This window comes from Dermacentor albipictus, chromosome 1, assembly GCF_038994185.2.
Source record: "Dermacentor albipictus isolate Rhodes 1998 colony chromosome 1, USDA_Dalb.pri_finalv2, whole genome shotgun sequence".
In the NCBI taxonomy this organism is placed as follows: domain Eukaryota; kingdom Metazoa; phylum Arthropoda; class Arachnida; order Ixodida; family Ixodidae; genus Dermacentor; species Dermacentor albipictus.
The window spans coordinates 189,121,597-189,144,325 of record NC_091821.1 but is presented as its reverse complement, the minus strand read 5'-3'; the positions used below and the strand labels follow the sequence as shown (position 1 = coordinate 189,144,325).

Below are 22,729 nucleotides of genomic sequence, written 5' to 3'. Positions count from 1 at the left end.
GCACCTAAATCTAAGTACACGGGTGTTTTCGCATTTCACCTCCATCGAAATGCGGCCGCCATGGCCGGGATTCAATCCCGCGACCTCATGCTCAGCAGCCCAACACCATAGCCACTGAGCAACCACGGCGGGTGGGCAGTCACTTAGAACCTTGTTTCATTCTTTGCTATGTTTTGATGGCTGAGGTTCTACCAGTGACATTTGGGTACCCCAGCAACATTGCTTGTGACATTAGAGAAGATTCTTACGGCACTGAAACTTATTTTCCGTTTTATTGCAGTACAATTCTCCTTGGAAGCCTGCTGAATCACAAGAGAAAATAGATTCAAAGACTGAAGTTTTTTATGAAGGCGTACATTTATTGTGGAATTTGTGGTGAGTGCACCACATCTGTGCACCTTTTCACAGGTTAATTGTAGCTACTATTTTCTTATGTCTTCACTTGCAGTGAGAGCAGTGAAACCTCAGTGTCTGTATTCAACCGAGAAAGGTTATGGACATTGCTGCTTCCCTGTATGGATGTAGGCATATATGGTACAAGGATAGCAACAGCTGTAGGTAAGTGCCATTGCTCTTATCCCATGCTGCTCCTGTCAAGAGATTAGAGAGTTGTACACTCCATATGCTGTAGGAATATTCAGCCTAAAGCTCCAATGCTATGAAAATGTAAGAAAAATGTTTTCACGTCCACAACTGTACAAACAAGGCAACATTTGCTACTTGTTTGCTCCGAGTAAACAATGCATTCTCGCTGTGACAAGAGTGTACCAGGAGAAGTAGGCACTTCTGTTAAGTTTATTCTGATTCAATGCTCACACATTGAGGGCAGTAGTGACATAGGTTGGAATGCTAGATACGCTCAATATTGTCATGTAATAGCGGCGGTGTGCAAGAAGGTCAAAATAATGCATCGAAGAACAATAAAATGATGCAGTTTAGTGGGCAAACTTGTGCCTGCAAATAAACTCGGCGGCAGCGCAAGTAGCAAGCTTGAACATCCGGTGTCGAATTGAGACTGGCAGCTCACTCATTCATTACTGATAGCTTGCTCCAAGAACCTTGTAGCATCCGCGTCAAGCTTATCTGACCGATTTATCTAACAAAAGTTCAAGGACACATCAATAGTATGATATCACTGTGCATCGTTGCGCTACAGCAAAAACACGATAACAAAGCGGCTCCGAAGGTGGGCGGTCAAAAACTACAGGAGTGCACGTGGCATTGCCTCCTTCCCCCCCCCCCCCCCCCAGGAAAGAAATTGTCCCGATGTTTTAAACAAAATAAGGGAGCAAAACATGAAAGTTTGAAAGCCTGCAATGAAAGAAAGAAAAAACTGTCCATGAGTCCGCTAATGGTGAAAAGACTTCTTCAGGCACACAACGTGGATAGCTTCTGGTCGTGCACAACGTTGTTGGGACTGTGTCACTCTGTTGGGAACAACTTCATGGACAAGTGATGCTATTCGCCGGGTAATTTTGTGGGGCCCGAAGTTCCTGCGAAGCAGCTTCTCACTCTGACTACAGTGGCAGATCGGCATCCGGACCATAACACATTCACCGGGCATGTATTCTTGGTCGCGTTGTCATAGGTTGTAATGGCGCATGTCAGTGCATTGCTGTCGTTTGATGCATGTTAAGGTGAGCTGGGCGAGCATAACCCTTGTTGTGGCAGTGTCGTGTAGTGCTGCGGGTGTGGCGTCAACGTGTAAGGTTGAGGGCGGACTGGTGGCCTGTAGGGTTCCCACCGCGAGCTGGCTGGTCATGTTTGGCTTTGCAGTGCAGATGTTTAACTCATGACTTCGGGTGTTGGTCCTTCTGGCTGCAGTACCTGAGGTGGCCGTGCAGTTGAGCCTAGGGCTTGTTGTAACTCCTCCCTATTAATGTCAGAGAGGGATGCTACTTGTGGTTGAATTGTCGGGCAAACTTTCCCCAATTTTTCGCAGATGATATGCAGATAAGGTCTCTAAGGCTGACTGTGACGATTCCATTGAAATCCGTGTCGTGGGTTTGGACTGCATCTAGGTGGTGTTTGTACTGTCGCCCGCAGATGTTGTGCACCTTCTCAATTATAGCTGCTTCAGTGATGAATTCCTCGACGGTGGTTCACGGTATTCACCTGGCGAAGAGTTCCTGCTGAACGCCTCTCATGAGGTGACGGGCCTTCTTATCCTCAGGCATTTCTCTTGATGAAAGAGACACTTCAGTTCCTCTGCGTAGACCGTAACGGTCTCGGTTGGCCATTGAATTCTCATCTCAAGCAAAAGCTCAGCGCGTTCTTCGTTCAGAATGCTGTCCCAGAGGTGAGGGTTGCTTTGTGGTTTTGTCCTTGCAGATTCTTCTAATGAGAAGTACACAATTTGCAGCTTCTCCATGTCAGACCATCAGTTAAATGTTGTGACCCGTTCAAATTGACCGAGCCACTCTTTGGGGTCGTCGGACGTGGCTCCTCGAAAGGTCGGTGGCTGCTGTGGCTGGTGTAAGATGACTGGGCCAGTTGATCTGCTCACCATCGGGGTGATCCTTGCCTTCTTCACCTGATTGACTGGAACAGGCAAGGCCCTGAATTCTGGTGGCAGCTGCTGCCCTTGGCAGCTTCTTTGCAGCTCCTCAGTTTCTGCTTCTGGGCTGTGGTCCTTGACGGCATGTAGTAATGTCACGTAGTAGCGGTGCGCAAGAAGGTCAAAATAATGCATCAAAGAGCAATAAACTGATATAGTTTATTGGGCGAAATTGTGCCCGCAAGGATACTCGGTGGCCGTGGAAGTAGCAATATTAAAGGTCGGATGACGAACCGAGACCGACAGCTCAATTGTTTGTTATTCTTAGAGCATGCGCATAAAGCTACAACAAAAATGCAATAACGAAGTGGCGCTGAAGGTGGGCGGTCAAAAACTTCAAGAGTGCACGTGGCAATATCTACACGGGTGAACTGTTCTGTTCACTTTGGTTAATTTGATCTCTATGAAAGCAGGTCATGCTCACTAAGTCTTATTAAAGGAAACAGCAAAAATGTTGGAATTTTTTCTGCCATTTCAGTTGCACAAGAAATGTCAGTTTTTTCCAGAAAGGTAAAGCGTTGATTGCGGTAGCAAATTATTAGACCGCTATATGAATTAAGGTTAATACGGCCGTGTAAATTGCAGGGCCAAACATTCGCTTACTCTCCAAATTAACAAGCATGGTGTCGCGTGTACAGGCAAACATGAACAGATCTTACTTGATGACCATACAAACTCACTATCAGAACGCTACCGTGATGAAGAGCGGCACTAGCGGCAAGCGAAAGCTTCATGCTGCCATTAGTTTCAATGCTTCTCCGAAACTTGAGATTATGCAACGTCCAACACTAGGTGCCTGAGAACACAGCACAGACGGAGCCACCAACCATCACAGCTCGTGTAGTTGTACCTGCTGCAGATTGCCTCCAAGATAGAGCACATGCGGCTGCTCTCAGCCACACCACTCACGTCCACAGCTGGGCTAGAATTGGAAAAGAGAATTGGAGAAAGGAACAAGTGGTCCTCAAAGTTGATCAGCTCCTTGCTGTTCGTTGCCTTTTCTGTTCCCTTATCATTGATTCCTCCCCACCCCTCTCTCCTTTTGTGCATAACACCTGCGAATTTGCCTGTCCCTGCTTCCACTGTAAATTAAAGACAAAGGAAGAGACAGCTGCGAGAATGAAATAGCTGCACTGTTTGCACATTTAAAAGACAAGGCTTCTCTTCTTTTTTCCTGCTGTTATGCACTGGAAGTGTGTACATTGGGATTGAACTAATCAGAGGCTTGGCCCATACATTGTATTGCCGTTGGCCAGACCCTTCAGACAGATTTAACTAACCAGCATCAAATTAATGGAATTGAAGTGCATGTGTCCTTCAGTTCCTTCTCCCCCCGTACACCCCCCATCCCTCCCCAACATTTAAAAAATTGTAAACGTCAATTTCTGTGGTGTCTTTTGCAGGCCATTGCTTGCATGCTGTTTCTGAGGACAATGCAGAGCTGGCTGAATGTCTGAATGACTTTGAAGCTAGCATTTTCAAAACTTTATCGGAAGATCCCGGTGTAATACTACTTCAGGTCCTCTCAGCAGGTAACACATGCAGTATTTTTTTTCACTGAGCTGCTAAATATTATACACCTTCCTTGACTAATAAAGATTTGAAATAAATTTATAAAGGATTACTGTGATAGCATAGTGCATAGTATGGAAACTATGAGAGTAGGGATGGAACTAGAGGGAAACACTGTACTGGTTGTCTGCACAGTTGAATTTCATGAACTCAATTTTGTCTGGGCATTCATGCTTGATTCAAATTTTTTAGAAGTTCGAATTGAAAAAATCTTATACAAAAGCCTAGGCACCTTTTTTAAATGCTTGAACACAGTAAATGGAATCTGTGTCTTGGTGGCCATGGAATTCTGTTTTTGAGCATGAGGTGGCAGGTGTGATTCTTGGCTGCAGCAGCTGCACTCCCATGGGGGTGGAACACAAAAAAATTCTAAGCTATCGACCATTTCGTACATAGTAAAGAAATCCAGATAATCAAACACCACTTGTACTTTTAAGACTTTGTGTAGTAACTGGTCCACCGTTTGTGCTCTGTGAAGGAGGCAGGCATGTTAGATATCTAGGTTAAACTGCATGCAATGCAGTTTCTGCTGTGATACATTTTAGATAGGCCCATCTAACCCTGAGCCTTCCTTCACTTGACTTTGTCCACTGCAGGGATCCTGATAAATATCAGAGAAGTTCAGGAAGTTCCCTTGGTGCCTGCTGTGTTGCCACTCATTCCTGTTTTGGCTAAGGCACTGTCTCTTCCAGTGCTTGATCAAATAAAGACGTTGTCAGAGAAGGTGGCTGAGCTTCAAGTAAGCTTTTTTATATGTTTTTATTGTTTAGTCACAAAAAGTTGTAATGGAAGCTCTGAACTTTTTTCCAGTAAATATGGTGTTCAGGAACGCCTATTCAGAGGCTTTGGCGCTTGTTAAAGATCCCTATTTAGTCTGAAATATTCTAGAGAAGGCTTATAAAATGTATGGTCAGTAATGTTCTTTCACCAATGACGGCCGTCTCATGAAGCTTGGCAATTTCAGTACAAAAGTACATTTCAACTGCGTGGCTTCCCTAGTGATACAGGTCTGTTTACTTGCTTTATTATTTACCATTTGTCCTCAATGTATTTTCCCTGCTTCACATGTGCTGTGGAGCACAAATCATGAGTGAAAGGAAAGAAATCTGTTGCTGTTGTTTTGCCACACACCATTAAACTGTATATTCTGAACTCTATAAAGTGGGCCATTTGCAGCTGCACCGCAGAAATAAATTCCAAACATGCATCTTCTGGCTCTGCCCTGGACACATAATCTTGTGCCTTTAAGAATTCTCCTTCCTACATTTCTTCCTAGTTCCATTTACGTGCGCATGCTGATGCTGTATATTAACTGTTATTATTATACAGATTATTATTAATAATAGCCCCTTGAGACTCTTGAGCCATGGCAATGTATGCAGTATTGGACACAGCCATCGAAAGAACGAATTTTTTGTGTGTGATTTGCACATTCGATTCTAAGCATCTTAAGAATTCTGTATGCGCCTGTTCTTGCAAAAGGCAATCATGCATCTGCAGCAAGATATGTTTGTTTGTTTGTTTGTTTGTTTGTTTGTTTGTTTGTTTATACTGTCAGTCCTAGGATGGACCATTACAGGAGTGGATAGAAATACAACAAAAAAGATAAAAAATATCGGTACAATAGCAATATTAGCAATAATAGCAATACAATAGCAGTCCTGTAAAAAGTGGAAGGAAGCCACACCGGCGTTCCCAAGTGCATTTCCAAAATTGGCCGCGCGGCTGGTTACAGTGGCACCTACAGGTGTTACAGGTGGCACGCGGGGAATGTGACAAACTGAACTGAGTTCTACAAGTTGCTCGGCATGCCAGGGAACTTGGCCTAACAGAATTTGTCTTGCGTATCTTGTGCTGAGTGATATTCGCTTTCTATATCTTTGTGTGTATGTTGAGAATTGTGCTTGCTAACTGATGTTGATTTAGAACATAAAGTATAAACAAAATGGTAACTGAAGTTTTGAATTTGTCACACAATAAATAACTTGAATGCTTTACTATATGTAAAAAACGAGAAATGGGGTTAACCGAGGGGCCCGATTTTTATTAGTCATATCATAAGAAGCCAACAAACACTGAAACCAGTGTTTCAGTATATCATATTGACCGCAAATAAGACGGGGACAGAGGGAGAGAACACATAAACAGCACGGGCAGTAAATACCAACTAGGCCAAAGTGAAGTTCTTCTGAAGCAGTGTTTCAGTGTTCAGTGTTTGTTGGCTTCTTATGATATTACTATATGTAAGGTGGTACAGTACTTGTCAGAAATTTCTAAGCCATCCATGAATAATGAAATCTCTTGGGAAGATATCTTAAGGTTTAGCATGCCTTGTGCTTTGAAGCTTGATAGAGAGAGCAACACCGTGAGCTACAGTGTCCGAGTATGCTGTCCGTCAACAGGTATAGTTACACGCAAAGTGGCTTCAGTACTTTTGACAACGACTACTTCTTTCACTAATCAAAAATGTGCTTCTATAGCGTCATATGAGCATGCTGCTCGGCACAAAAATTAGAAACTAAATTGCAATCACTGTGTTGGTGATTGGGCTGCTAATCCATGTGCAAGTTCAAGAATGGTGTTTGGAGTTAAGGCTTTTTGCACTTATGTCATCTTCTGAAGCCATGGTGCACCTCAAATTCACAGTCCCTAATTTCAAAAGCTGGAATTTGAAATTTAACTCGTGTACCTATTTCAAAATTTTAGTTTCGATGAAGATCATGTACTTTTTACAACGAATTAGTGAAGTAGTTCTATATTGCGATGAAACAGCACTGAAGACAATGCAAAAAAGAAGAAACAACAAGACTGCTACACACACACCACATTAGCCTTGTGGTTATGGCATTGCGCTGTTGAGCTAGAGGTCGTGCATTTGATCTCTGCCATGGTGGCCGCATTCTCATGGAGGTGTAATGCAAAACTCTTGTCCTGGTACCATGCATTGGGTGCACATTAAAGGGCCCCTGAAACGGCTCGGACAAATTTTGCAGACGCGTAGGGTACAGCTAAAGTTAATCATTCGCACCACAATTTGTTTGAAGCGTATCATATGAAGAGAGCTACGGACAATTACAAGTTACCCTCCTCCATAGCCTCGCATTTTCTCCTGAACTCGTTTGCCGAGTGATCGGGACTAAGCTCCGACTTCATTGGCTCTGTGTCATGATGGCACATCGTGTCGTCTACTTCCGTTTCTGTAGAAGCACGCGCGCAAAGCCTCTCTAACCTTTTCGGCAGCTGCTTGGCAGTCGACCCCAAGCGAGAGCTATCGAAGCAGCGTGTGTTAGTGCATTCTGTCGCAGCGCCGAACGTGTCTGGTATTCCGGTAACCACAGGTGGGCTGGGCTTTTCGACGGATGGGTGGAGGCATAAACTCAACTGATGAAGCAACTTCAGCGTAGACGTATGTGAGCGGCCTGATTGGTCTGCACGGTCCATCCACCTGTTTGCGCAGAGCTTAACCAGCCAATCAAAGAGCTAATATTGCTCTAACTAAGTGTAAGAGATTTTGAACATTTACAAAAGCCATGTGTTCACGATTATGGTCGAGCGAAAAATTTACACCAGCAGTAAAGATACACTTCGTTACTGCTACTGTGTTTGGTTTGTGCCACCAGGTGGCTGTATCGGGCAGACCATACACATTTGCGCCTTTGCTCATCCCGTGAAATGGCACGGTCTAACGGCCAGGCCCAGTCCGCTTGCGCTTCCGTTTACCCGAATACCAGGTTTGCGAAACGCTATTGTGGTATTAATCCTCCAGTGTAAAGGGACGGTCACAAATGTGCAAATTCTGGCGCCGATCAGATAGCGACAGTCAGATGCGCTGCAGCCACTCTGCTCGTCTGCTGCCTTGCATAGGGACACAATGTCACAGCTTGACATATTGACACAACGCAACAAAGGTGATTCATGGTGCTCATGAAAAGACAGACCGACACTGACCGCGGAGCTCTCGTCAAGATGGAGCACAGTGTAACACAAGCAGACGATGCTTGCTGTGTGCCGGAAGTACTTAAGTGTAGTGAGAAATTGTTCTTGTACATTCTCTTTCTGTTACTTTCTATTAACTAACATTCCAACTATTACGAACATCATTTATCACCATAAAGGTGGAAAAATTATTGATGACGTGCCCTGAGAAGCCTATCGGATAGCTTGCCCTAATGACGTCAATTGGGTGATTTACGTCATATGGGTAGGGGTGGCTGAAAATTCCGCCGAGCAGTGTGCTGCGATCGGCAGCGATGTACATTTTTAAAACCTTATATTAAATTACACGCTTTATGCGGAGCACTTAGATGGGTCAATTAATGATCAGAAGGACCTACTCTAACGACTCGGTATGTTTGTACAAAATCATCAAAATCGTTTCAGAGTCCCTTTAAAGAATCCCAGGTGGTCAAAATTAATTCGGAGCCCCCCATTATGGCATGCCGCATAGTCAGATTGTGGTTTTTGCATGGAAAATCTCAGAATTTTTTTTTTTAAGACTGCAACAAAACAGCTCACTATCTTGTTGCTTCAACTTTTTTATCCTTTTCTCTAGTGCTACTTCATCATGTCATTACACCAAATCATCCAACTGTCCCTACTTTTGTAGTTCTGTTTTGCAATTTGAATTTAATGAAATTCTGACACATCACATGCACACAGAAAGGCAGGCAGACTTCAGAAGCTTTGGCATATGTGTTTCTGCATGCAGGTATTTGTGGCACTCGCAGGAAAGTGGAGTCAAATGCACCACTGTGTCATCTGTTGTACCAGTACAAAACTTGTATTGGGTGTTGCTTTCATGTAATGCGTGTCAGCGGCGTGGAGAATGGGAAGAATTAGGAGAGAGTTTAGGAAGCATTATGTCGCAGCCTTGAATTACAGTAATTGAAAATGAATGCACTGTGGGATGAAACAGGTTTTATTTCTACTTTTTTTTTTCTGCAGGCAGCACATAATGCCTTTACTTTCTGTACTTCCTTTGATGAAGGTGGTCAGTCTTCATCTTGTCTGTCTTTGTTTTTATAATGTCGCGCTGCTGCCATCATTTACTGTGGTGCACATTTAAGCTTTGTGTATTGCTACTAGAGTGTGCTAGAGAACTAGGTGTTTGTACAGTACTGTAAACCAACAGAAAATGGAAGTCTGGCCTTGGCTGCTAGTGATGCATGTGGCGCTATCTGACAGTGGGTTTGTGAGCTAGGTGTGACCTGTGTTGCAGCTTTGCTTTCTCCAGCCTGAACCATGCACTAATTGTGCATTAGGCTCATAGCATACAAGATACGGCAGCTGGTACTCTTGATTGCGAAAATATCATTGAAATTTCTTGCACAATTTTTATTCACACATTTATAATGACAAGGTTCTATCATTTGTGGACATTTTAACTCTCTCTGGTTGCTACTCTTTGCATTATTTGACGAGCTCAGCCTGTGCAAATTGATTATAGAGTGCAGTTTGTAGCCATAAAATACTTAAACAAATTATTTTTTGATGAGTAAATCATTATGAATTAGCTTGACTGATTCAAGCATACTTTTCTGACATGTTGTGTATAGGCAGCCACGAAACAGAGAAACGTAGACACAGAAGAAGTGGAACAGGAAGTAAGTAGCTTTCTAGCCACTCTGAGTGTTGTGAAAACTCATTCTTATAGATTGTACTTTGAACAGGAGAAGACCATTGACCAACTTGTTGCATTGGTTTTGGATGCCTTGATGGCCAAGCAAACTGCCCTGGAAATTCTTTCCAACCTCTGCTGTGGAGAAGGTGCTTGCACAAAAAAAAATTCATAAAAGCAAAGATGTGTATTAAAGGGGCCTTGAAACACTTTTCTTAAAAACTAATCGTGGAATGGCATTGCAAAAGCAAGGGCAAGTGATTTTTCACGGTGTTTGACACGAGATGGTAAATTACCTGCTGCATGCAGTGCAGTTATAGTTGGCTGACATGTTCACCGCAGCCTCTATGCCAGATGACAGATCGGCAACATTATTTCACTATGTTCAAAAAGTGTTTCAGGCCTCCTTTAGTAACGAAAACTGCTTGTAGTTTCTCCCACATGCTCTCACCATGTGGGAGAAACTACAAGCAGTTTTCGTAGCATATGTTTGCACCAGGGAGGTGAGTAGTATATTGTTATATTTCCAATCTTAGATTACAGGTTACGAGATGTGTTGCATTGACGTAGCAGGGCTATGTGTTAGCCGCTTTTGCAGTGTGCACCGTAATGTGAGCAGTGACATTCTTTTCATTTGCTTGTACATATATATATATATGTATTTATGTTCAGCTGCTGCAACTAGGAACCAAATTCACATAATTAGCTTTCATAAGGCCTGCTCTTGACCAAGGGTGCAGTTCAGAAAACAGCCACTGGCTTTAGAGGAAGTTTTAGTTCAAAGCTCATGCCACCTATTCAAATAGATGCAAAATGCAGAGGCACCTTTATAAAACAACCCCTGGACCAATTTTAATGAAATCGATGCATTTGAGAAAATTCTAGTGACTTTTGAATGCGAATTTCTTAGAAGATTACAGAAAGTCGGTAAGTTAAGAAAAATAGAGCACAGAGTTTACAAATACATAACTTTTCTCCAAAAATGTATATTGCAGATTTGTAAACTGCATCTGTTAGAGCATTTAAAGGATACAAATTTGATATACGACCTTCCAGCTTTTTACGTGAATTTGTTACAGTGTTTACGAGTGTTTTGTGTAAGTCCTACTCACATAATAAGGGCATATTTCATATCGGTGTATAATACATCAATTTGTCCACTTAAGATGTACTATTAGGTGCAGCTTACGAAATTGTGATATCACTTTACGTTGCTGAGTTACCAAGTTCTAAACTTCATAGTTTCGTTTTCTGAAATTTTACAATATTCAACAAGTCTTATTAAAAATTAAATGGCCTAAATGAAAAATGCGCTTCCAACAGGCACTAGATTTTAACTTTTTCCTTTAACTGCAACAAACCTCATCACATCCAGTGCAGTGCTTGAAGAGAAGATCTATTTCTTCGTTCCCATGCATTTAGATAGGAGCCCCCGAGCTAAATACTGCTTTCCTAATGCGAAAGCCTTAATTCCCCATGAAGCAGAAAATTCGAAGAGCGCCCGGCGTTAACATCCAATAGTACCAAAACTTACGTGACCTAGTGATGACGTCGCATTCCCGCTGCTGGACCTGCTGCAACTCGCACTGTGAAGTCCCATGTTGAACAGCCATGGCATCGGATGTGTGCTGTGGCCCAGACTAAAAAAAATTTACGTCTCCAGATTCAAAAACTGAGTTGACCCACATTCTAAACTGACCTGGCCCGCTCACAAAATTGATTTAGTCTACCCTCAGATGTTGGGGGTCCAACATTGACTTTGCCCAATTAAAAGAAATGAGTTGACCCACATTCAAAACCGACCTGGCCCACACCCGAAATTGACTTGGCCCACCCATCTCAAAATTGACTTTGTCAAATCGAGCAAATGACCAAGTGAAAAGTATCGCATGGAAGAGTCATCATATCCCTGTCACACAGGCAAACTTCAGTGCACTTCGCCGCTACTGTCATCTGCAGGCTGCCACACGTGAACGCTTAGTGACATTACGGCAGAGCGCACTCATCGGCGAACACACTTCGCAGCGGCGTAGTCTCGTTAGCAATGAGTAAAATATAAGTAATATTGAAAGCAGTCAAGAGTAATTTTTAATAACATTTTTTAAAAATTACTAGTGTTACAAGGTACATAATAGCATGTGCCAAACTGCACAAAAAGGAAAAGGAAAAAGGGTAAAAAACTACTCTAGTTCTCGGGCTGTTTACGGCCATGCCAGGTAATGGCGACACAGTTGTTCGGCAGAATGCGTCGTTTGAACTGGTACTGGTCAAGTCTTGTTGTCTTGTTTTGTCTTAGCTTGTGATGATTAATCTTGTTACTGAGGTTGCAATTAATTATTTCACTTGCACTTAAGTTGATTGTAAATGCTGTTTCTAACAATAACAAACTGTTTTTGTACATGCATTTTTAATTTAACAAATATATGCTTTGCCTTCTGACTGCCGATCACGATTGCCACAAATTTGAAAGAACATTTTTCTTTCTCATGTAGCAGCACGCTGCCAAAATGACACTCAGCGTACTGAAGTGCACTTTAGTTTGCTCATGTGACAGGGGCATCATACTGCTTTCGCATTCAGTGTACCTAAGGAGACTTAATGTGCCTCTATAACATTTAACCCCTTCAGGTCTGTTACTTCTGTCCAACAAAAATTTAGTTTCACCACATTTTTTTGCATCTTCATAATATATTGCTGCAGAATGTGTTAAGAATTTTCAATCTTTTGGTGTATTTTGTCAAGTTTGCAGATAGTGGATTCCATGTGAGAATTCTCTCCTGGAATGTCATATATGAAAACGTCAGTTATTTCAGACCTGGCATACATCTAAAGCACCCACCCAGCGACTTGAAATGTATGCTAGATGTAAAAACATTATGAAAAGCAATTGAAGATGTGAACCTGCTACATTATAGCATACTGACACAAAGAGCAAACACTCGGACGTCTACTTTCGAACTTGTTTCACTAAAACACCTCGCACACATTTAAACTTGCAGCACGGGTCTATTCAGAAGTGTTTCAGAATAGTTGCAGCACATTTCAAATGTCACTATTTTCATCAGTGGTTTTGCTTTTGATGCACTATCTTGGCGTGCACAATATTGCATACGGCGCCTCAAAGAGTTAAGGAGCTACTCTAGCTGGGGATTTTAAATTAATAGCTGTTGATGAAAAAATTAGCTTTCTTTTTTCTTTCTTGTGAACTTATATGTCAAACAATCAGACCATAGTAGTGAAGTTTCCTTTGTGCCTCTGCATAGGCCACTGAATTGCAGGCCTTTCACAGGGTGCGAAGTGCAGATACAAGTCGAGTGAAGAGTGGAGATATCTTACATCGTCATTTAATCCATTAATTCAGTGGTGTCAGTGTGTAGGGATGAGTATGATAGTTGATAATTTCAACGATTGCAGCAGATTCATTCCTCCTTGAACCTTTCTTGCCATATTAGGAGTGGTGCATATATGTCTGCAGTCTGTAGGAATCTGTAGATAATAAGTGCCTTAAGTTATGGCCAAAGTGCTCATCCAGTAGGTAACTGGCCGACAACTGTACACACAGTCTCAGTATGCACTCTCGTTGGAGGCTGCATTTACTCAACAGGCCTTATATAAATTCAGCTTTTTTACTGTGCGCATTGTCTTCAAAGATTTATCCCCGACTTTTTATAAACAAAACAGATTTTGTAGTAATAAATGTTGTGACCTCTTTTCATATTTAACACTTGCGTAATTGTTTGAGTAACAGGTGGTTTCAATGATGGACCATCATTACATTAGCTCTTTGTTTGCATGCCATCAAAAGACGTGACAGTACTGTTGTAGCTTATTAATCTGTATGAGATACGGATACTATCTTCAGCATTTTCGAAACAAAGTTTTTTCAAAACAAAACTCACTCCATCTCTTTTGTTTCGCTGTGGCGTGTATTGTTGTGCTGCCATCGTCATGTTGCTATTGTTATACCACTGTTGTCATCATCATCACATCACTATCATCATTGTGCATTCATTGTCCTGCAGACGCCGTCGCATTCGTCCTCATGCCGAAGCCCTTGTCGTTGTCACTGTGTTGTCATCGTCTTCAATGTTACTGTCATTATGTTTCCAGGGTTTCAAGAGTTTTGAGCAAAGTTGGGGCATTGGTTACAGTCAAAGGAATAACTGCTGTTCCAATAAATGAGTTCAGGACTACAGGTGTCATTGAAGTCTGCAGATTTTTGGGTATATTAGACCCTGCAAAAATTAGTGAGCATGGTGCCTTGGTTATTGCTTTTGTTTTGTTCTTGTTTATTTCTGGACGGGTTTGAAGTTTCTTGTTTTGGTGACACCATTTATGTAACATTGATATAATTTGTGCTCATGCGGTGGCACAGGTGATGACGAGTCTGAAGATGTCGATGTTTCTGACGATAGCTCCGATACCTTTGATGGTGACATGGAGACTGAGGAAACTTCTGCCATTGTAAGAACCCACATGATTGTCCTTTAGCAACAGCACCATGACAATGAGCTAAAATAGTTTTATTTATCTTTATTTCAGTTCCCTCTTAATATATCTTCTGAATTTCATGAGGCTCTGATGGCACAGAACATTGTCTGCAAAGTCCTGGACCACGTGAGCCAAATGGACGATGCATTTGGCAGTTGTCTTGGTGAACACAAGCTTTCAGCCTCAGTGCCAAAAAGGTGCTGCTTTTCATTTTACACAATGAATGCAGTTGCTTGCTTTTGTCTATTTCAGGGCACCCCCTAACTCCACTTTTTTTTTAATCTTAAAAGCCTAGGTATAACAAAAAGGAAGAAAAAGCAACTACGGCTGCCTCAATAGCAGCTACTATTTCAATTTTAGTGTTCGAAGGTGCTCCAGTAAACATGAGCACATGTTTTGATAGCATGTGCCTTATTAAATGACTTTGCTCATGAAATTATAAATGCTGTAAACTGTGAAAGACGCATTGAAAGATCCACCTTTCATTGCAGTTTATCTGCATTTGCACATAAATGTAGATGCATTTGCTAGTGTGTGTTGATGCAGTTCTTGGAAAGCTATTGGGGAGGTTTCAATTGCCCCAAAACTGCGTAACTTTCTGGTTAAGAAAACTTAGAATTATGGGACTTTGCAGAATCATTGACCAAACACCGGCAAAGCTATCACACTTTCTAGCCAAAGAGAATAATGCCACCGTGGCTCTGGGCATCTTCTGGACATCACAATCGGTTTTATTTTGGCATTGAGAACAAAATGCATATGTATTTTGCTCTTATGGCATGTTCCTTGCTGCTGAATGCACCCCACAACACACTTAGACATTTCCAATTTCATGAAGCAATCTTCATTGCCCACATTGGCTCGTAGAGATCCTGATTCAGCTATACTTGTATAACATTTCACCATGAAATTATTTATTCTACCTTGTCTAATTGACCCACACATGTGAAATATCTCCTATAGGTGCTCTGTGGTGTAGGGTAGCCAACTGGACTCTTGACTGGGTAACATCCCTGCCTTCTCTCTCTCTGTGTTTTAATGTGGCTATCATGATCTCTGCTGCATGTTCCAGTTAACGTCACTTCAAACATTTCTTTTATCTCCCAAAGTAAGCAAGATATATCAAATTTCCCAGTATGTTCTAAAAAACACCCACTTTATTTCTGCAAAATTTCATTTTAATCCAACTTCTAGTTCTCTTACAGCATTTCTTTCTAACGACCCAGTGAATGTTATCTGCAGTGCATGAGACTTGTATAATTTCTTGACTCCCATAAATTACTCAGATGCCTTCAATTTTTCATGTAGACGTGAAATATCTCCTGCATTTCTGCGAAGTTTCATGACGATCCTACTTCTAGTTTACCTGTAATCAATGCAGACAGTTTTGTGCATGGCTTCCTGTTCATGTTTTGTTTCAATGCAAATTGATTTTAATAACATTTGCCCGTAGCTTCACTGTAACGAAACAAGGTGTTCAGTGTGAAATAATTTAAGAAAGGGAGAACAGTTTCATGTATGAAATAGGTAACAGACATATATATATATGGAGAAAAATATTGTCTATATGCTGATTGGGTAATTCGCACAATAACATTGCAGCTGGAAGCTTGTCCCGGTTTGTTCGCATAATATGCCATTTTCCAAACTGGTTGCACTTAACATTTTTCAGTGCAGGCTATTGGACCTCATCGGGCTGATTGCCACCAAATAACCAACCTTCACTTCGCTGCTAATAAACACGGTTAAATGAAGAGAACAGTACAAGAAACATGTGCGCAACCCTTGCATTTTTATGCAATTGTCAATGGTTTCTAATTGTGCACACTTAAATGCTAAAATTTACTGAGCATGAGAGCTGTGAAACAGTTATCTCCTTTCAAGCTGGCTGCAGAGTCAGTTTCAGGAGTGTGGTGCAGTAGTCATGCAAAAGCACAAAAATTCTCTTTTAGTTTGAAAGGGCTTGCATTGGATGCGAAGAAGCTTTGAGTTTTCACATCTCCTGTATTACATAAACTTCATAAAGCTCTGCCAGTGATCATATCATAGTTTGTCATACCAGTGTTACATGGGGCATTTTCAGCCGTGATCTGGAAATGCAATCCTAATCAGACTTCATCGCGATAATAGTGTCCCGTTTGACTGGGGTGTCAGATAAGTGTGCCTGAATTCCACATTTGGGACTCTCATTGAGTGACTTATGATACTTTTTCTTTGGACAAGTGATCATACTATACTGTAGTCTATTCCACATTTTTAAAAAATGATAATATATGTTTTCCTGCTTCTACAGTGTCCATGCCTACATGTAGAATACAGAAACAATAGTGTGTTGTCAGTATGCATAGCATATTGTAATCATTGTGACATTCTCTTAGATAAGTGTGCCCATAGTGACCACTGTACCTAGTTTGTGGCTACAGGTAGCAGTTTTTCAGGTATAGGTAATAACCTTATCCCTGTGCCCATGATGCTTTTGGCATTTATTCTTCAGTGAAAAAGTGCTGTGAAAAAAACATCACGCACAAAAAAAACATGGTTCAGCTGTGAGCTGGTTTTAAATTATGTTTTAGGCAGTGGTGCACTGTCAGTTCTTAAATGCCAGAACATGCAACCAATCTATTTAGAAGTAATTAGGTGTGCTTGCACGTATTTGTTTACACTGAAAGGTCTAGACTAGCTTATGAAAAATCTAGGCTGCCTAATCTGCATTTATTAGAGCTCATGGAGAATGTAAATTGATATTGTAACAGAACAGTTCATGCCCACAAATATAAGCAGCATGCTTTTTTCATGCAGTTTCAAGACCTTTGTGTCCTTATTGCCTTGTGCAGTAGATGACTACTGTAGAAATGATTGTGCGTCTAGGGATGTATCTTGTAGATTCTGTTAATTTCTGCAAGCTTGAAGAGAGATGTGTTTGCTGTAGAATATTCACCAGTATGCCTCTAAGTGATAGACTACACCATTAAACCGTATAATGTTTTCTGGGGGGATTTCTAGCTTTTGCAACATGTATAATATGCCATTTTTCAGGGTTCATGCAGTTCGGTGCCGCGCCCTACTTTGTATTGGTAATATGGTTCAAGCATTGGCTCCGGATGATCTTGGTGGAATTTCTGGTTTGGTTAGCATGTGGACATGTTTGGCACAGCTGGCGTTTGTGCAAATGGGTAAGTACAAATATATGGTATATATGCAAATATAGAGTTCATCTGTGATGTCTATAGATGGGCGTACTAATCGCATTGCAGCTTTACTGTGTAATATACAGAATTCATAAGCTCATATGACTATTGTGGCTTTGGTTGTGACTGGGGTGATTCTGGTGCTCCATAGATGATTCCCTGCCCAAGGACAAGTAAGGAAGGGACAGAGTATGTTAAAGTATGATAAATATCTTCTATTTTTTATACTGCACAAAGTCTGAACATAAATAGAAACCAGATGCAATACGAGGGGTAAATTTAGGTCCGCAAGAAGGAAAAAGAGTTGTCCGACATGTCATGAATGCCTTGATAATGTGACATGGACTTCGATGATAGTTGTCTATTAAAGCCCCGCTGCCCGCTTATTCACCCTCCCTTTTCTAAATGGTACACTGGGGTTCCACGTAGAGGTGCTCATGTGTGCCACCCAGAGCGTTCGATGTTGTGCACTTCATAAACACATGCATGACAAGTGCACCTATCTAATGAGAAGTCAGCGCTGCTCATAAAAAGGCTCATCCAGTGCCTGCTAGCCTGAGGCATGCATTGTATTGCGGCGATACTCTAACAAGCATAATGTAAGTACAGTAAAAGACATGAGGCTAATACACGTGTTCCATGACCAAAGTACTGGAAAAGTGCACTCGCGGTGAACAAAAGGTAGCTTATTCAGGGTACGAGTGGCCACCAGTGGTTATCGATTCAGTTAATGTGCGACATTGTGTGATCATGCATATAGCACGTTGCATGCACAAGGTTGCACGAAGTGTGGTGCGATAGCTCGACATTCACTGCAAGATGCAGAGAGCATTGCCACTTTATGTAGGCATAGGCTGCTAAGGCCTCCTTGATTTCAGGGACACCACCTTCCTTGGGACCTTGTAAATGCACAAAAGAAGTGCTTTTTGTCTCTGCCCGCCCTGGCAGCTCCTTTCAATAAATCTGAACTGACTCGGATCGTAGGATCGTAGGCTTCGTTGCTTGTAGTTTCGGCAGCCACAATCATGGTGGTACTGCCATTGTACACCTCGATAACAGGGAAGAGGGATGATGGCCAGCATGATATGCAGTCTGCAAGCCACAGCAAACGTATTGGCACAGCGGGAATGGGCATCTATGTTTTCGGTTTTCCACTTCCATCCATCACAGCGCTTGGCAACAATCGCAGTTGGTGTATGCTGCTTGCCACATTTCATTACCAAGACCCTGTGCACAGAATAACGTGGAAAGTTTTGGGACCCAGATATAATACGGGAAAGAAAATATGCATGTTAAAATTAAAAAAAAAAAGCCTTGTTCCATTTCATAGATGTGGCTGTTTATGGGGCCTCTTGCAATATGTGATCAATTATACCTCTAATTCTTAAGGTGGGGTTCGTCTGAGTTGATCACATCCAGTTCCAAGGACCCCTCCGCGAAACCTGGAAACTATTTGTTTTCGGAGTTAGGTATGTTAAAACACCCCAGTCACTATTGTGGGCATAGACTTCTCTTGTGTTGCCGTAATATGAAAGCATAGTGTTCAAGGTATTGCTTCTGCTGCTCTCTATGATCTGCGACTGGAATGACCTTCCTTGCAGACAAGCTCTTATACCTGATCCAGCTGATTTCAAAAAAGTCATCGAAGAAGCTATGTACTCTTCATAATTCTACGCAACAATCATTGTTATCCGCCCTTCATGCCCCCACCCCTCATGTAAAGTCCCGTCTGGGAACCCTTGAGGTTAAAAAAAAAAAGAAAACATTCTTTAGCTGTTTAGGTGGTATAGTGGCAATGCTCTGCGATCTTATCAGCTGTGGGTGTACTTCCTCTTTGGAGCCATTAGAACTTCTGAGGCGGTTTGTCATGGTATGGTCTATATGTTCTTGTGATGACATACAGTGAGCACTCCATCGCAATGTGCTTGTCTAATGCCAGTCTGAACACATTTGATGTGTTATCAATCTATACCAGGACACCTGTGATACGATGGCTACTTCTTGCATTAGTGCCATTTTATGCTTCAGCTTCGAGGCACGACAGCTAGGTTCATGAAAGTGCCTGTGGGTATGCAAAGTACTATATTACTTTTAAAAAATGTTAAGAGCATACAGAATACAGTTGAGCCCCACATCTAACGATACAACTCAAAGCGAACTTTTGGCTCCTACAAAGTGTTTCTTAACAGCCAAAATGTTTCACAAGGAGTCTATGAGACAGCTGTCCACTATGAGACAGCTGAAGCGCACCTGCCCTTGGCTGCTGCGCGGGCGGCGGCAGCGGCTGCTCTCTTTGATGCCGCTTGCTCCGTCCACGTCAACAGATGCCTGCTTGCGAGCTGCACATCGCCTTGCGCTATCTTTTAGATTATTTTCTCAGCTTTTTTTTCCCCACTAGTTCTTTGCTTCACGCAATGCCGGCAACGAAGCCCAAGACAGTGCAGATGTTCGGTGCGCTAAAGCGCGATATGCGACTTGTACGAGCATCGAACTTCCGATCTTGCGCAGCGAGTGCCGACTGCGTAGACGCTTTCAGAGGCGGAACTGTGCTGTCGGCTGTCGCCAGTTGAAAATCCGACACATTGAGTGTGCCTGGAGCCGCAAGAGCTAATAAGAAGCTCCGCAGGAGCTTTCTAATAAAAAACACATGTTCAACTTTAAGGCCCGTTTTCTTGGAATGGATTTGTTCGCTAGTAGAGGTGCTGGGGAAGGCGATATCTCAAGAAACGCTCTTCACATTTGTGTGCCGTTTTTTTTTATTCTGCTCTTGAATGACTTTGCCAGGGGGTAACAAGCTTTTTTTGAAAGCTGGTGCAGTTAAATTATAGTAAGCTATCAACTTTTGATGAATGTGGTCATTACTGGCTTTATCAAATTCAAAGTTGTGTTAAAATTTTTGGTGGGGAAATTAAAGGGCTTTGTAGCCCCCTGGATATCTATCAAGGGATCATAACAGTAAATTTCAGCTTCCTACGATGTCCTAACATTTCTCCAGGCTCTTCCTCAGGCATGTACATGAACCACCTAGTTAGACCACAGTAACTTTGGAACTAATCAACACATCTTCATGAAACTTTGCAGTTCCTCATAGTTCGGTGGTGTGAATTTACCCTGAAAGTTTTATCCGAATATCTTAAGAAATAAAGTTTGGTCTCCAGGGTAGCCTCCCCTCTTAAAGGTTCATTACTGGCACTACAGTATTTGACTCCACCAATGATGAAAGCGAATACAGTGCAGAAACACAAGTCGATAAATAATTGGGACAGACAGAGCGCTTGTGTCTGTCCCTGTTATTCATCTACTTGTCTGCTTCTGCACTGTAGTCGCTTTGATTATGAATTACCAACTAGCCTGTTATTATAACTTGTTTCACCCGATGAACCACTCAAAGTCCTTAGGTTCTCACTTCTGTAAAGTGCTATATATACATTGAAGAAGGAGGTAAGCCTCCATGAATAAAAAGCTGCTTTCACTTTGTAAATATGGCATTTTCTTTTGATCAGGGGACACAAATATCCACAAATATGAAAGGGCACATCAGGCTTGAATTTCACTAATTTTCCTTCTATCTGCACTAAAGTAAAAGACGATGCCTTGAGCAGGATTTTTAATACGAGAACCATTTTGGTGAATAGCAATGAGTGAGGTTCTAGCTTGCACATTAGCATAAATTTGTTTGAACACAGAGTGCCCCTTTCATATAGGCACAAAGTGCACATCTCTACACTCTTGACAACAGAAGAAAAAACAAAAAGCACACATTTGCTATCAGCATCTGTAAGACTGCTCTTATTAGAAGCTTGTTTGAGTGTTTTCTACACAAAGGCTTTCCTTGCAATACTCAAACTTGCATATTTAACACTGTTGGAGGACATATCAGGTGAAAGGCTTTCGAAACAAGCAAGAATTGCCCTGACCACACTAGTCGTAACGTTATTACTTTCATTGTTGCTGTAGCACTTGCCAGCCTCAGCTTCTACAATTACCTAGTTCGGTTCAGAAAGCAAATAGTAGCCTTAACTTTTTTCTTTAACCTATTAATTTTGCGTAGTTATTTAGCACCACATTATAAACATCTTGATTTTTCTGAATGTGTTTAAGATGGTTTTGTTTTAGATTCCAAAGATCTTGAGCTCTTGGAGGCAAGCACCAGTGCCTGCAGGTCAGTGTTGCAGACTCTAGCCTCATCTGTCGCCAGCAGTGGAAATGGCGGCACACCGCCTCTGCCTAGTGTCTCTGATGAAGAACTTAAAGTCCTCACTCAAGTGGGTCTGCAGTGTTCTGAGCCCTCTGTAAGGACTAATGTGACGCGCATTATGGCCACCTTGGGCTGCCTGTTGGGTGCACATGAGACTAATGTCCTCAAGGTTAGTTGTTTTCACAACTAATCTACCTTGTGCCTTGTGGTGCATTTCTCTGAAAAATCTTGGTAATGAAGTTATATACGGTGCACGAGGTATTTGCAGACATAATGATGACTTCATAAATAGCAACAATATATCACGCAGTATCAGTATATTCATTCTATATTTTTTGCATTCTTTATTTTACTCCACTATGTGTAGCCTCCATTATTGACTGAATTAGGCTTCGGTAATGGCTGTATTAATGCATCAAACAGCTGATGTTGGATATTGTTTCCCCATTAGTACTAGTAGCCTTTAACATCAGCATTGTTTCTCTGTTCATTAGTCTCCCTTTCAGTGATGCCCCCCTGATACATAGTAGTATAGCAAGTTCATATTGGGAACTAGGACTCCACATTGAAGATAACTTGGCCACAGAAGTTCACAGTGAGCCACCCTTGGGTTGCACAGGCCCTATGGGAGCAAGCGAATCCATCACCTAGGAATAAGACCTAACGCCCAATGACTTCATGCACAGAAAGCCTAGCTGTCGACTTTGTCACTTGAAGCTGCTCTGCAGTGGCCATAATTGGCTTTTCAGGGTTCTCACTTGTCGTGGCCTCCACCTGCTGGAAAAATGGAATTCGCGTGACGGTTGTCTGACCAGTAGCAGCACTTATTTCTCTTTATCTCAGGTGATAATTGGCTATAAACAGTTCTTACCAAAAAAGAAAAAGGATTTGGCAACATTTAATAACAAGGTGGCTATGCCAAGTCACTGTGGTTGGCATGTAAGGCTACTAGGACAGCGTTTGGTTTCATCTTCTGTGTCAGACTGGAAGCTGATATCCTGGACTGACTGAAAACATCTTTATTTACAGGATATTCATAGAACTCGTGGGTGGGCCGCCTATTCCGGTAGCCCACTGGTTACTGCTGCTGCGCTGGCCCTCCCCAC

At 42.0% G+C, this 22,729-nt stretch overlaps 1 protein-coding gene across 2 annotated transcripts in view; it reads left to right on the top strand.

The window, feature by feature from the left end:
• Nucleotides 1-22,729, top strand: part of LOC135898047 (HEAT repeat-containing protein 3) — a 72,433-nt gene that overhangs the window by 36,173 nt on the left and 13,531 nt on the right. The window contains exons 4-13 of one of the 2 annotated variants that reach the window (XM_065426798.2): nucleotides 281-375; nucleotides 449-558; nucleotides 3,961-4,089; nucleotides 4,726-4,868; nucleotides 9,685-9,732; nucleotides 9,799-9,895; nucleotides 14,122-14,210; nucleotides 14,289-14,434; nucleotides 17,274-17,410; nucleotides 21,542-21,792. In XM_065426798.2, the coding sequence (XP_065282870.1) occupies nucleotides 281-375; nucleotides 449-558; nucleotides 3,961-4,089; nucleotides 4,726-4,868; nucleotides 9,685-9,732; nucleotides 9,799-9,895; nucleotides 14,122-14,210; nucleotides 14,289-14,434; nucleotides 17,274-17,410; nucleotides 21,542-21,792 (1,245 nt within the window). Of the gene's footprint in view, nucleotides 1-280; nucleotides 376-448; nucleotides 559-3,960; nucleotides 4,090-4,725; nucleotides 4,869-9,684; nucleotides 9,733-9,798; nucleotides 9,896-14,121; nucleotides 14,211-14,288; nucleotides 14,435-17,273; nucleotides 17,411-21,526; nucleotides 21,793-22,729 lie in introns of both variants that reach the window. The other variant, XM_065426797.2, reaches the window with a different exon arrangement.